Source organism: Callospermophilus lateralis, chromosome 7 (genome assembly GCF_048772815.1).
Source record: "Callospermophilus lateralis isolate mCalLat2 chromosome 7, mCalLat2.hap1, whole genome shotgun sequence".
Lineage (NCBI taxonomy): Eukaryota > Metazoa > Chordata > Mammalia > Rodentia > Sciuridae > Callospermophilus > Callospermophilus lateralis.
This window is the reverse complement of record NC_135311.1, coordinates 10,644,457-10,660,148: the sequence shown is the minus strand read 5'-3', so window position 1 is coordinate 10,660,148 and position 15,692 is coordinate 10,644,457. Positions and strand designations below refer to the sequence as shown.

The 15,692-nt window shown below is 41.2% G+C and overlaps 1 protein-coding gene across 1 annotated transcript; it reads right to left on the bottom strand.

The window, feature by feature from the left end:
• Positions 1–549: 549 nt before the first annotated feature.
• Positions 550–3,584, bottom strand: LOC143403943 (T-cell surface glycoprotein CD1b-like). Its single transcript, XM_076862287.1, has 6 exons — positions 3,524–3,584; positions 2,972–3,238; positions 2,069–2,341; positions 1,595–1,873; positions 1,268–1,361; positions 550–614 (listed from the first exon to the last, which is right to left on the bottom strand). Exons 1-6 carry the CDS (start codon positions 3,582–3,584, stop codon positions 593–595), a joined length of 996 nt encoding a protein of 331 aa, XP_076718402.1. The 3' UTR covers positions 550–592.
• Between the last annotated feature and the right edge of the window lie 12,108 nt (positions 3,585–15,692).

Below are 15,692 nucleotides of genomic sequence, written 5' to 3'. Positions count from 1 at the left end.
TTCAAGCAAAAGTAGGCACATCCAAATTGTCCCACACACTGGTCGGCGGCGGGTGGGGGGGGGCGTGGAACACAACCATTTCATTTTATTTTATTAAGTCAAAAAATCCTTAATACCAATACCTGATTGGAACACTGTAAAAGTTAAATGAACATAAACAGATGTAAAATCCACAACAAAACATTCTGAAAGTCAATCCATGTGTATATATTACATGAAAAACAAGTGGGTTACAGACACATTACAGACACATACTTTTTTTTTGCCATTTCAAGTTCATTAAGTATGAGGCACATATTAACTGAATAAAAAATTCTTAAAATTCCTATTAAATTCATAGTATGTTTTTAATGAATGATGAAGTTTGGGAGGAGTACTACTTTTGATAGCATCTCAAAATAAATTCACAGTTCTTAATTGTTTTGCTGCTAGTATATAAATTGTGACTATCTTGCAAACTATGGGGAAAATGCTTTGATCAGCATCAATGATTACTTGATAGAATGTATCAAGGTTGACTCCTGGGATGACATCCCAAGTTTCTAGATTTCTTGGCACTTATTCCAAATGGGAGAGAAGACGTGATGAGAGCTCACTGGATGTCCTGATACGACCTGTCAAGAAAGCCAGAACAAAAACCCAGTTGTGTCTAAGACATATGTGTATGTCCTCACTTACAGGAAAACTATTCACCATAGCCAAAAGTGGAAACGGTCCAACATCCAGTAATGAATAAATGGCTAAAAAATGTGGTATGTACTCATGGAATGAAATGTTACACCTCCTAAAGAAAGAGAGGAATTCTGATAGGCTACAACAGAACTGAACACTCATTGCTAAGTGAGATAAATCAGTCACAAATGACAATTACTACATGCTTCCAATTATAGAAGTTACACAGGGTCGTCAAATTCATAGAGATGGAAAGTGGAGGGGCCACCAATCAGTTGCAGGACAGGGAACAGAGAAGCATTTCTGAGTGCAAAGTGAGTTTCCACTATGCAGAAGAAAAAGGTTTGGGAGAAGGATGAAGGTGGTGGATGCAAAGAATGGAAATGCATTTAACACACTTAAAAATGTTAACGATGGTAAACGTTAACCATGGTAAATGTGATTTTTTACTGCAGTTTTTAAAATTGATTCTCAGCAGGTAGCAGGAGTGAAGAGGAAGTTCTGGTGGAAAGAGGAGGTTTTGTGCTATCCATAGATGGCAGGAGAAAACAGTGGGAGCACCCACAGAGAAGGAAGACTGAGGAAATAAACTCACCTGCGCCTCCAGAACCACAATGCAAGCCCCAGAAAAATGAGCGCACAGGGCACTATAATTGCCAAAATGACCAAGCCAACGGAGAGGGGGTGTCCTGTGAATGGGGAGAGAGCACAGGGGATAATGTCCCTTCAAGTCCCGTACATTCACCCCTTCCCTTCCCTTGCGTAACTCCACAGCCTTCATTCTCTAAAGTCCCTTTGTCCACTCTTCTCTCCTGCTCCCTGTCTCCAGCCTCCCCCCACCAAGCATTCTCTTTTCCCCTCAACCTTCCAATCCTCCCTCTGTGCTTGAGCACCACCTCCCCCATCAGCACCCCTTTCTCACCCCAGTGGAGGACGAGGTCCTGCCCTCCTAGGCTGCTGTGCTTCACCCTGCAGGCCAGGCCAGCTGTGTCCCCAGATGCCACATCCAGGGTTGCTTGGAGATACCACGTGCCATCTGCATTGGGCAGGAAGTCACTTCTCTGGGTTTCCTCCTGCTCCTGATCACCTCGCACCCACATCACCCACACGTGTTTGGGGTAGAAGCCAGAGACATGGCACACCAGCAGCACACGGTCAGGCCCAGGACTGGGACCACTGGACAGCCAGGCCTCAGGCTTCACTGGGACAGGAAAGGGAAGGAAGGAAGGGTGTCACATTATGACACTAACCCAGAGCACAGGGACCCATACACCCATTTCTATCTCTACTCATTTGCAAATGGAAACAGTGACCCATGAAGCCCCTCTTCTTCTTTGGGGACACCCCTACTCCTGGGATGAAGAGGCAGGGGACAGTGACACCCAGCAGGACCTACCTTGCCTCTGCAGGTCTGCCTTCCCTGCTTCCAGGACGCTCAGGAGATATTGGGGGCAGGTTTCTAACAGCAGCTTCTCCACTGTTTCGCAGATACCTTTGTACTTCGTGATCACTGTGCAGAATTTCTGTGCCCTGAGGTCACCTTCTGTGGAGGGCCAGCCTGTCTTGAAGCTCAGAAAATCCATTCCTTTTAAAGACCCCCTCAGGAAGCCCATGATGGTTCCCCCTGAGCGCAGCTCACAGCCTGCTAAGCCCTGGATCTCAAAAGGGTCTGTGCAGAAGGAAAACAAAAAAGTTACTGAGTAGCAAACATGGAAAGGGATGTGGGGAAGACCCAGGATGTTGATTCTGGGTGAGGGAAAAAAAATCTGGAAAGTGAAATGCAGAGCCTAAATAATCATAGCATTTGGAGATTTTCAGGAGGAAAGCACCGAGGACAAGTATGAATATTGTGAACAGGGTAAGCATCTGTGTAAAGTAGACCATGGGTACAGGAGAGGGGAGAGGCAGAGGGTAAGGAAGAGTGTCAAGCAGTCACCAACACAGCTTTCAAAGGAAACCAGAGCTTCACATGGAGAGGAGAAGGCTGAATGGATGGATAGGAAGAGGAGGCACACTTTATGTCTCTCAGGACAAAGAGGAAAGGAAGGAGCAAGTTTCACAGGAGACATACCTGGGGCTGGTCACAGAGCAGACCTGTCATATCTAGCAGAGACAGATGCACAGGCAGCAAGATATAAAATATTTTGTGGAGGTGTAGAGTCTGAGAGGGAGCCTACTCTAAGAGGTGTGTGCATGCAGCTGGGTGAAGAAAGGAGGATGGGGAAGGAGCAGAGGGCGCAGTCCTTTGGAGCTGGAGCTAAAGTCCCTAACATCCCCCAGGTGTGAGGACGGAACTTACACTCCAGCTGGAACTCACTGACATGATCCTGTACTTCACTGGTGAAAACAGAGAAGTAGACTCGGAAGATCTCCTCCAGCATCAGAATGGCCTCATCACTGAAGTTGCCCTTGGCCCAGGGTTTTAGGAAGATGGCAGTGCCTGCCTCACTATCCCAGCCATGAATCTGCATATCTCCCAACCAGCCTGAGGCTTGGTTCTGTGACCAGGTGCTGTTGACAAAGGATGAGATTTGGATGCCATGGAAGGAGGTCGGCCCCTGGGAGGCTGTGAAGAAAGGAAGGAAAGAGAGTGAAGAGAAAGGGAGAAGCAGGAGGGAAAGAGAAATCATGTGTACTGGAAACATGCAGGAAGGGAGACCCCAGGGTATGCAGATACATAATGCCTGACACATTTGAGAGCCCAGGACCTCAGGCTGCAGCCCCACCTCCAGCAGGTGGAACAGGGATGGAGTCAGGAGGGGGCAGGACCTCAGAGTCCAGGTGCACCTGGGCAAGGCACCCTGCCTTCTACCAGACCCTGCAACACAGGAGTTGCCAGTGTTAGTCTTACCTTCCTCATTGCCACCACCTGGGAAGAGAACTGCTAGCAACACAAGTTGCAGGAGCAGCATTTCACTGAGAGAGGACTTCTGACTCTCAGCTGGTGTTTGATCTCTCATTTCTGAAACCCTGTCTCTCAGCACTCTGTAGTGACTTCCTCTCTTCCAACTGACAGATCTCTTCCTTATACCAATTGATTGGAGAAGAAGTGTGCCTCCCACAGCCCTTGCGACTCCTACTCCACCTCTCATTTCCTCCTGTAGCCATGACTTCTAGCCTTATTCTCACCTCCCTGCCTTTCCGCTTCTCTCCAGATCCACAGTTTCCTTGAGCTAAGCTCAGAAAAATCCCTATGTGATTTTGAAAGTTCGCTTCATCTCCCTATTTGTAAGTCTGTAAATTGAGGAAGTAACAGTAAGGAATTTCTCAGTTGCCCCTGTGCTGGAAAGGACCCTTCTGGTTTATCCACCCAACTCAGCCTCTCTCCCTTCCATGTCCCTGTCTCTGGGACTGTCATTATTCCTTCCCTGTATTATCAGTGTCTCCTTGTCCCTGTGTCATCCTCCTTGTCTGGTTGCCCTAGTTCACATTCATATTTCTGATGTTCTATTTTCATATCTTGACTCCAACTTTGTCAACCTCTTTGAATTTCCCACTGTATCTATAAAATCAGCCAATCTACCAGAGTCTTGGGAGGAAAAAAAAAATCAATAGACATAATATACAACAATTAGACCAGAAACCTGAAAAATGAAGACAAACATCTCTCTGATTTTATCTTCCCTTTTTTTATTCACCAAACAGAATACAAAGAAATGAACATGAAACCACTGAAAAATCTCTCAAGTAAAAATGTCAGTCAAGTAAAAGATCAGTCGAGTAAAAACATCATGAAAACCTACAACAGAAACAGCAGAATGATGAGCGTTCCAGCATATAGCACACCTGGCCCAAAGCAAAATATAAAACACTGTGAGGCTGGGGGGAGGCTTTCTCTGTTACAGTGTCCCTTCAGGGTTTCTTATTATTGTTGTTTTTCAACTGCACACACTCCAGTCCTTGCTTGGGTTTTTTTTTTTTTTTTTTTTGTTAGTTGTATTTGGACACAATACGTTTATTTTATTTATTTTTACATGGTGCTGAGGATCGAACCCAGGGCCCCACAATTGTTAAGCGAGCGCTCTACCACTGAGCCCCAACGCCAGCCCCTGCTTTGATTCTTTTTCTACAAGTGTATTTTACCCTATCCTCAGTCCTGGACCAGTACGTGAAAGCAGACAGACAATGCTCACTAAGCCTTTGAGGCACAGTAGTAGGAACACAGAGTAGAAGGAAGAGAAAATAATGAGTGAGAACATAGGTGCCAAGAGGGTATCTGCAATTTGAATCCTTTGTCCTCTTGTATGCTGATTCCTGCATTCCCTGTGTGTGTTCTGATGAGAAATGTCTGTTCAGATCATTTCCTCAGCTTGAATTGTGTTCTTGAATTTGGGGAATTTCATACATATTTTAGATATTAGTCTTTTTCAGATGATAGTGGGCAAATGTTTTCTCCTGTTCTGTAGGATGTCTTTTCACTCTGTTATTCCTTTGCTGTGTAGCAACCTCCTAGTATGACAGAATCCTCTGTGTCAAGTTTGGTTTTTGGTGACTAGGCTTTCAGCTTCCCATCCAAAAATTCTTGCCTATACTAATGTCCCCAAGTGTCCCCCCTATATTGTCTCCTAGCAATTTCATAGTTTCAGGTATTATATTTAGGCTTTTAATGCACTTTGATTTTTTTTTTTAATTAGGGCATGAGATTTGGGTGAGGTTTCCTTCTTCTATGTATGGATGGACCTCCATTTTCCCCAGAACTGATTATCAAAGAGACTATCCTTTCTCAATTGTGTGATTTCGCTGCCTTTGTTGAGACTCAATTTACTGAAGATGTATGTTTGTATTTCCGGGATCTCTATTCCGACATATGGAGTATGTTCTATTTTAAGCTGGTCTCATTCTACTTTCAGTTCATTTGTCTGTAAAAAAAAAAAAATTTGAGTGACTTTTATGCATGTGATCAAAGGATCAGTTATGACTGCTTATCTAAGGATTCACTGCTGTTTTAGTTTCTGTGTCCTATCTGAGGGTAATGCAAATTTGACCATAGCTGTTTTAGAGAGAAACATAATTTACTGAAAAGAGAAGAGGTTGTTAGTGGCATTGTCCCCAATGATCAACCGATTGGGTTCACATCACATGTCCAGCGTTTCCAATGAAGCCCCTTTGCAAGTGGTAAACAAAATTTCGGAATTCTGAGGGACAGTCATAAACCCCCAAATTTTACAATAGGATTAGTTTATTTCTAACTATGAGTGATTATCACTATAAGGAATACTGATGAATTTCCCACAGTGATTTGCCAGTTCTTCGCTGGAAAGTTCTGGGTTAGTGTCCTTTATTTTCACAAGCCTGAAAAAAGATCAGAGGGTTGTCATGGGCCGTCCCAGACCCAGTGGTTGATAATCAGTTGTGCCCTTGTTGACCCTGCAATGAGCCGGCAATGAGATCATCAGAACAAAGTCAAGGAAGAAGAGTGACAAATAAACCTTCAGTAAAGATCACAGCAATTTAAAAATTTTTTACGTTTCATGTAACATTTTCAGGCACCGAGTGTTCAGCTTCCTCTGTGTACTTCAGGTTCACTTGTGTGAACAGGTTTTAAGAATGAAAGGTAAGGTGTTGCCCTTAACCCTGAGAGGGACTGGAATGCGTGCCTGCAAGGTCTGTGCACACACAAGCACAGACGCTCTGAGAAGCAAGAGGCACCAGGGACAGGTCCAGCGCTTCCCGTCCAAGACACACTCATATCACTGTTGCTGCCTCTGTGAACATACCAGCTAGGCTTCAAACTTGGCTCAGGGAACCAACACATTTGTCAGGATACTCTATTCCATGAGGACTCCTCTCTTCAAAAGAACCTGAGTTGGAAAAATATTTCAAAATTCAAATTTGTAGCTATCCTAATCCAGGATGCCCTGGACACAGGGCCATAACAAACGTTTGCAATAATAAAAATTTCTGTGAGGAGCTGGAGTTGTAGCCCAGTGGTAGAGCACCTGCCTTGCAAGTGTGAGGCACTGGGTTCTATAGTAGAACCACATAAAAACAAATAAAGGCATTGAGTCCATATACAACTAAAAAAAAAGTTCTGTGAGAATAGAAATTAATAAGTGAAAATGGATCCCTGTTTTCTGAGTCACCAATAAACTATATGTCAATAAATATCCTAAAATTCTGCCCCCAAAGCAAAGGAGATGATTATCTCTCTTTATGCAGAAGAGCATTTAACTAAGTTCCAAGTTTTTTTTTTCTTGAAAACAACTCTTTCCACAGTAAGATATAGAAGAGAATTTCCTCAACATAATAAAAGACATCTTTATGGAAATCTCACATTTTCATTGGGGAAAGTTGAACATTTAGCTTCCAGAGATCTAGTAGAAGACAAGGATGCCCTCACTCACCACTTCTAGTCAACAAAGCACTAGAAATCCTAGCAAAAGCAATAAGGCAACAAAAATAAATAAAAGGACCTAAATCTGAAGGAAAAAATTCAAACCATCACTGCTTTAGCATAGGATCCTGTCGACAGAGGATCCCAAACATTTAGAACAAATAAATGAATTCAGTGAAACTGCAGAATACAAAGCATAGAAAAAGGAGCATTTTATACACAAACAAAAACCTACTCACACAAAAAATGAAAAATAAAATCTCATGTATCATAGTATTAAAAATAAAACATTACAAAAAAAGAAACAGGATGTGAAAGATGCGTAGGCTGAGCACCATGAACATTAAGTAAAGAGGACTCAAGCAAATGGCAAGATATCCCTTGCTCATGGATTAAAAGAATATTGTTAAAAACTTTCATATTACTCAAAGTGATCTATAGATTCTAATCAATACCTATCAAACAAATGATCTAGAAAAGTCAGAATCAAGTCCAGGAAAGAAAAGTAAAGTCAAAGCCATCACTCCACCTGATTTTAAATGTTCGAGGAGATGGATATGTTTTACCTGATTATACCATGTTTGTATGCATTGAAACATCACATCGTACTCCATTAATACGTTCAACTTTTCTGCTTTTAACGTATCAGTGAAAAAATAAATATAACTTAAATGAATAAATACACTATTGTGGCAAAGCTATATATTAATCAAAACAGTAAGGTACTTCCATAAAAAAGGCACACACCATGGTACAGAATGAGGAGCAACATAACACAAACATATTAGTTAAACTAATTTTCCACAAGGGTGCCAAGAGTACATGATTAGGAAAGGATAGTCTCTTTAATAAATGGTCCTGGGAAAACTGCATTTCCATAGACAAAATAGCTAACTGGACTCACATTTCACCATTCAAAATAGATTGAAGGAATTATGCCTGAAACCATAAAGTTCCTACAGGAAAAGAAAAGGGAAGAATCCTTGACATTGGCGTTGGCAGTGAGTTTTTGAATATCACCACAAAAACTCAATTTCCAACAACAAAAAATAAATAAATAAGACTATATCAAACTAAAAACATTCTCCACAACAGAGAAAACAATAAAAAATACTTATATAACCTATATAACCACAAAATACTTGCAAAGTGTATATCTAATAAGTTTTTAACACCCAAAATATATAAAGAACTCACACAACTCAACAACAGAAAAGCCAATATCCTGTTTTAAAAATGGACAAAGATAGACAAACTCTAGATAGGGCAAAGGGGTTGGAAGAGAAGGGAGGGAGCATGGGGTTATTAACGATGGTGGAATGTGATGATCAGTATTATCCAGAGTACAGACATGAAGACTTGAATTGGTGTGAATATACTTTATATACAACCAGAGATATGAAAAATTGTGCTCTATATGTGTAATAAGAATGGCAATGCATTCCGCTGTCATATATAAATTTAAAAAAAAGACTTGAATGACATTTTCTTTTTCAAAGAGCATAGAAATGGCCAGTAGATATATAACAAGATACTCAAAATCATTAGTCATCAAGGAAGTGAAAATTGAAACTACAAGGAGATATCACCTTGTACCTGTCCGAGGGGAATATCATTGGAAGGACAAGGGATAGAAAGCATTACTGAAGGTGTGCAAAAATGAGAAGCCCTGTGCATGGTTGGCAGGAACGTCTCTTGGTGCAGCCACTATGGAATATAGCATAGAAATTCCTAGATAAATTTAAAAGGGAATTGCCAGAGGACCAGTTTCCAACTATATACCTAAAGGAGATGAAATCAGTATCTTATAAAATTATCTGCAGTCTCATATTCATTGCACAATTATTGACAGTAGCCAAGATACAGAAATAACAAAACAAAACCAGAAACAACCAAAGTGTCCATCAAAAGACAAATGGCGAAAGAAGCATGTGTTTGAATATTCTTCAACTTTAAAAAAAAGAAAAAGAAGAAGAAAAAGGAGATCATGTCATTTGCCACCATATAGAATACATAAAGAGTATTAAAGAGCAGTGACCAGGGAAGGAGAGAAGGGCAAGAAAAGGGGAGATGTAGGTTTGATTCATTCTGTATCAAATGTGAAGAATGAATAAGTGCCAAGATCTTATGTATAACCAGTATAGTCATATTATAATATTATAATACTATAATATAATATTGACTATACTCAATATTATTAATATTGTTAGATTTAGAATATTTGCTGAAAGAACATATTTTAGATATTCCTTCCAAAAATCAATCAATAATTCATTGTGGGATGATTGATTTAGTAATTTGCTATGTAACAATTTCACTTTTCATATTTTCTATATGTAAGAGAACAATGGAGACAGAAGCAAGGTGCAGAGACAGAATGGCAGAACGGCCTCCTGCCCGAGCTGCTGGTTTGTTAATATCCATAGGTTACATTAGGTCACTGGCATCAGTAAGACATCATTGTGTCATTTAGGCAAGTTACAGAGTTAGCGACATTATGCAGCCTATTGATCAGTCAGTTACTATAGTTGCAATGTGCTGTTAGGAACCTTGTGTAGATCTCAAGAAAGTCCTTTGTTTAAGTTACTGTTACGTGGACAGGTCCAGGCACAGTAGAGCTTGGTGAAACATGTGGTTGTCTAACAAGAGTTTCTTTATTCCCAGGAACTGTGTGCCTGAGATCAAGGTCCAGGCAAATAAGACTCTAGCCTAGAGTCTCCACATGAAGGGCATTGCCACAGCAGCTAGGCATTGCATACGGATTAGTCATCTTATTAGTTCCTGGGGGAAACTACAGAACATTCCAATCATTGGGAAATAGGGTACCTGTTATCCCCAGGAGTTTGCTCACCAGAGGAACGCTGTTCTGTACATTTCCACAGCCAGATATACATATATATTAAAGCAATGTGTTGTACTCCTTAACTATAAATGATGAAAAGTTTTTAAATAAAAAATAAATTTCATAATTCATCTTCATTCATACAAAATATCTATTTTTTTCTGAATTATCAACCCTTGATCAGTTTGTGATTACCAAGTGCAATGCCACTGTGAAGCCACATGGTAAAGAGGGACTATTTTTAATGAATAATTTCATACAGTCTTTTTAAAATATATCTTTTAGATGTATAGACCTTTATTTTATTCATTTACTTACATGTGGTTCTGAGAATCGAACCCAGTGCCTCACACATGCTAGGCAAGTGCTCTACCACTGAGCCACAGCCTCAGCCCCTTAATGAATAATTTCATATATGCAAAGAGAGAGAAAGTAGTATAAAGAACTGACTTCTCCTACATAGGTTTGAAAATATTATCAACTCATAATTGAAGGAAATTTTAGATATCATATTTCATTCATGAATTGTTCAACACATGTTTCTAAAATGTAAAGATTATGCTTTTAAATATAACAAAAAATACCTTATGGTACCTAAAAATTAAAGTTCTCACATTATCATTAATTACCACAAAATTTCTCCACTGTCTCATGAATTATATTTTTTTTACAATTTATTTATTGAGCTAGAATAAAACTAAGACCATGCCTTGATATTAGCTAATACATCTCACGAATCTTTTTAACCTATTATTTTCTCCTCTCATTTTAAAATAGGATAATATGATTTCAAAATCCCATTCTAAGACCTAGGTTAATTTGTTTTTCTAGATCTTCTCAAAGAAAAAAGAAAATACTATGATGTTTTTAGGTAAATATCATCACCCCCCTAGTTTTACTCAACCATCTCACATCTACTTTTCTCCCACACAGAAATTCCTAGTTCCTAATGAATTTACCTAGTAACATGTCATAACATACTCACTACATCCCACAAATGCCCACACATCAGACTTAAAAAACGTAAACACGACCACCAAAGTGATCACTGAAAACTACTATTATTTCAGTTACTGATAGTTACTGAAAATTATTATTTTTGACCCTAGAGTATATTTCCCTAGAAAGGGACTTCAGATAGCCCCTGGCTCTTTGAAACGGCATCAACTTGGGCAGTGTTCTTGTGCTATTTATATTTTGCTTCAATTTTTACAATCCGATGTTTTGTTCAGTAATTTTGACAAAATTTACACTTGGAGCAGGATTTCCATGATGGCAGGGCAAAGAACAGAATATTCTTTCCCCCCAAATCAGGGATAATACGGGACAAAATTCTCAAAATAGAATACCTCGGCATCCGGAAATGAGTGAGGGCGACAACAAATTGAGAAGAGCTTGCTCACAAACAAGGACCCGAGGCTCCTGAGAACAGTGGGGGCTGCACAACTTAACACGGGGAAGCGCCTGCCCTTCCCCTGGCCAGACAGTCAGGTGGGCTGAGGACCAGCAGTTGAAACAATAGCCACAGGTGGTTAAAAAGCCAAAGGTCAGCCTCACAGCTGCCAGAGGGTGCAGAACTGGAGGGAGAGAAGGAACAGGCAGGGCTGAGCAAAGACACCTGGGAGAGGAGACAGGCAGAGTGGACTCTGAGAGGTGCCCATTTGTATGCAGGGTCTGGAAGGCTGCACACAGGCTGAGGAAAGGCCAAAGAGGGACAGTTATGAGCCTCTCCTGGTTCCACACATGGACTTGCACAAAGAGAAAGCACAAGCCAGGACAGATTTGCCAACTGTCAGGTGTTAGTTAGGTGTGCGCCCCAACCACCAGCAAAAGGCAGAAGCTTTACTAGCTTAAGGTGCTAGGCACAGTCACTCATTCCCTACCACGAAACTGCACTGACCCAAGTGCTGCTCCTAGGGAGACTGGGTAAGTAACTACTTATTTTTGAATAAGTAGGAAAGAGAGGGAAGGAGAAAGGGACTAAGGAAACACTTGAAAACAAACAAACAAAATACTGAGCAGAGACATAAGTAACTACAAATTGCTATAAGAATTTACAAAGTTAATTCCGGCAGGTAACTAAGCAAAAACAGATAGAAATCACAAAAAAATCAGAAGAATCCAAACCATAACAATGACTTGATTTAAAGAGACCTGTACTAGAAACAAACCAAAGTTTTGTTTGACAAGATGAATTCATGACACGATGAATAATAAATATTGATACATGAAACTCCATTCAGCAATAGAAAGGAACAGGTTCCGATATAATTAGCAACATAGATCCCTTATATCCTTAAGATAAATGGAAAACAAAAAGACAAATATAAAAAAAAAAAAAACACCTACAATGTATTCCCACCTTAGCAGCTCGGGAAATACATACTCGCAGAGGCACAAAGCAGGAGAGTGATTGCAAAAGGCCCAACTGGTGTGGTTCTGAACAAAACCAAGTAGAAGGAATTATGGGATCCTGCATCCTGATGGTGGTGTTGTTCATGTGAGGAAATATATTTGTTGAAATGAATGGAACCATATCCAGTTAAGATACATGCATTCTACTGAAAATTTTACATTAATAAAGTTGACTTAATAAAGATTTTAAAGTGACAAATCATAGACACAGTAAGAAGGACATGGACCGATGGAAAAGGAAACATCCCACGTCAGAGAGAGAAGATCTCAGCGGTTTTGGCCCCACTAGTTCAGCACCTGTGTGTGACTCTCTCCCATTCAGTGCTTAGCAAATGCTGTTGAATTAATGAATGAAATCTAGAGGGACTACAGTCTAGCCAAGGCACTCTCAGGACATTCTTGTTGGGAAATTGTCTTCCATAAACATTCGGTAGCCTTGATCTCTTCTCAATCTAGAGAACAAATTCAATTGCTCCTTTTTCTTTACCATTTTGGGGTATCTATGCCCACATCACATTTCACATTTCTCTCTCTGTCTCTGTCTCCCCAACCCCACTCCTTCCTTCTTTCTTCCTAACAAACATAAAGCAGTTGTCTCATTATATGCAGTGTGTCAAGAGAGTAAGCTGTGATTTCTCTTTTAAAGATTTCAGGAGAAGAAGAGGATAGTAAGGGAGGCTGGAACCTCTCATCAAAGTGAACAAACATCAGACAACTACAGAGACATCAATGACTCAAAAGCTATCACAAAGTGTAAAAGAAATATAATGGGAAAAAAATGCCAGCACAATAGTCTAACACAGATACGCGGCAGTCATGTTTTCCACTGAGCAAATGTTACATGTTAGAAAGCGGCCTATGCCATGTCCATGTACCTAAGGAGCTTAAAAATAAGGGAAGACCCCCGGTAACTGCAGAACCGGCAAGAAGTGAGGCATGCATGCCTTAGTGTCCAGTTGACCCTCGATGGGCACAGAGGAGGGAAAAGCTGCTTCCCATTCAAGGGTCCAGAAAAATCTCTGAAGGAACTGGCATCAGGGCTTTGTGGGTTGAGTACAGTAAAAAGGGTTAATCTAAGAATCCTATTCAGAGTTTCAGAAAGCAGATTGCCTTATATGTGCAAGTAATTATTAGGTAGAAGGAGGAAAAAAAATTAAATGGGAGAGTAGAACGGAGGAAGGAAATTTCTAGCTGTCCCAAGTTCTGAGGCAATGGGGTTCCCGTCGCACTGAGGAGGGCATGGGGAGGCATCCCATGGGGTACACTGTCATGAGTTGATGAGGAACAGAAATGGGAGAAACTCTAATATGTTGGAGAAGGTGACTGAGAATAAAGCAGAGTGATTAAGAGAGAAAAGCCAAGACAGGTGACAATGGAATGTAGAACAAGAAATTGGGGAAAGATAAGGAAATGTGAAGAACGCATGAGTCCATCTTAAAACAAATTACAAGGATTATCAAAAGTATTAGGGGCACCATTGCTGCCAAGGGGATGAAACTCATGGAAAGGGGTTCACTGTGGATACTGGACACACACTTGGATTTCACCTTAACCCCACCGCTGATTCTACTCCATCCTCTAATTTCCTTCCTTAGCATATACATTCTGGAGACGAGCCACATCAGGCATCCTGTTCCAATCACTCTGTTCCTGCTCCTCCCAAGGAACGGTTCCTGTCTACCTCCAAATCTCATGGTTCTATGTGCCCCTTGTGTCCCACTGTTCTGTTTCTCAAATCACCCATGATTATTCCTTTTTCACAATTCTTTCTGCAGCAGGCATCACCAAACTTTCCTCTTGGGACCAAGAACACCTGCTCACTTCCAACTCCCATTTCCCTGACCCCAGCAGAGGGTCATGTCCTGGCCTGCTGGGCTGCTAGCTTCACTCCACTGGACAGGCCAGCTGCCCCATCAGCTAACACACCCAGGACGGCCAAAGACAGTTTTAGTCAGCTTTGCTTTCCCATGACCAAGAGACCAGAGAAGAAAACTTAGAGCAGGGAAAGTTAATTTGGGGCTCACAATTCCAGAGGTTTAGTCCATGCTTGTCTGAGTCCACTGCTCTTGGTCAAGGTGAGGCAGCAGCACATCATGGCAGAAGGGCCCAGTGGATAAAAGCCATTAAGCTTGTGCTGGAGTCTGGAAGCAAAGACAGGGAAGGGAAAAGGGGCCACAGGGAAATGCACCCTTCCAGGACATGCCTCCAAACCCACCTCCTCCAGCCATGGCCCACCTGCCTGCAGTTACCACCCAGTCCCATGCATTCAAACCAACATGGATCCATTAGGTTACAGATCTCATGATCGGGTCATTTTACTTTAGACTATTCCTACATTAAGAGAGGAGATTCAGCATCATCTCGTGTCCATAACAGAAACCATGTCACATCAGCATTAGGAAGAAGATAAAAAATTTTGTTTAATGCCCCATTGCTGCTGCTCACCCCACATGCACATCATCTAAACAAGCTTTGGATAGAAACCAGAGTCATTGCAAATGAGCAATAGTCAGTCACCTGAGGATTGGGTGAACGGACAGCCAGGAATCTGGACTCACTGCAGAGAGCACAAATGAGATTCATATACGAGGACTTATACAGAGCTAGGAAGACATTATTCATTTAATATGCAAAATTATATTTTTTCTCTCTGGTAAACTTATATCAGGCAAACTTCAGTATGTCCTTTTCTTTGTCCTTTTTAACCAGTGTGATATAAAGGGTCAAGACTTCCACTTAAATATCTTATGGGATAGGGGATGCATGACCTAAAGTATCCTCTTGAGGCACCAGGGACAGCTGATACTTGTATTCTCATGAATGACACTAGTAACTTGTCAAGTTTGTGCAGAAGGTGACCACTTATCTTGGACAAAATGATCAACTCTAGAAGGTCTGGTTCAAGCAAATGAGTCCAAAGGTTGCATCCAGAGACATTGTCCCCAGGATTGGGACAGAGGCTGGCTTTGATGCAACCAGCAATCCAAGTAATAGAAAAGGACCTTTGGAGAGCAGAAATTAGATTGGAAAGGGCTAATGACAATGAGAGAAGGCAGCGGGAGGCTGAGAGCCTGAGTTTCTCTGATGAAAGAATCATTCCAGATTAAAGGAGATTGGAAGTTGATCAATTGTGCAGTATTCTCCTCTGATGGACAGATATGTAAATAAAGGCTTAGGGATATGAAGTGGCCTTTCAGAATCATAGAGGGTTGTTTCTGAGCTCATCTGAAAGAAGCTACGGCCCTGGAGAGAAGCTGGAACCCTTGGAGGTGAGACTTAAGTCAGAGCTCAGGGCTGCAGGGGAAATGAGAGGTGGAGGGGGAGTTTCGGGGCCGTGGGAGGCACGTTTCTCTTCTGACATACACTTTGTATGAGGAAGAAATTTGCCAGTTGAAAGAGAGGAAGTCACTACTGAGTGCTGAGAAACAG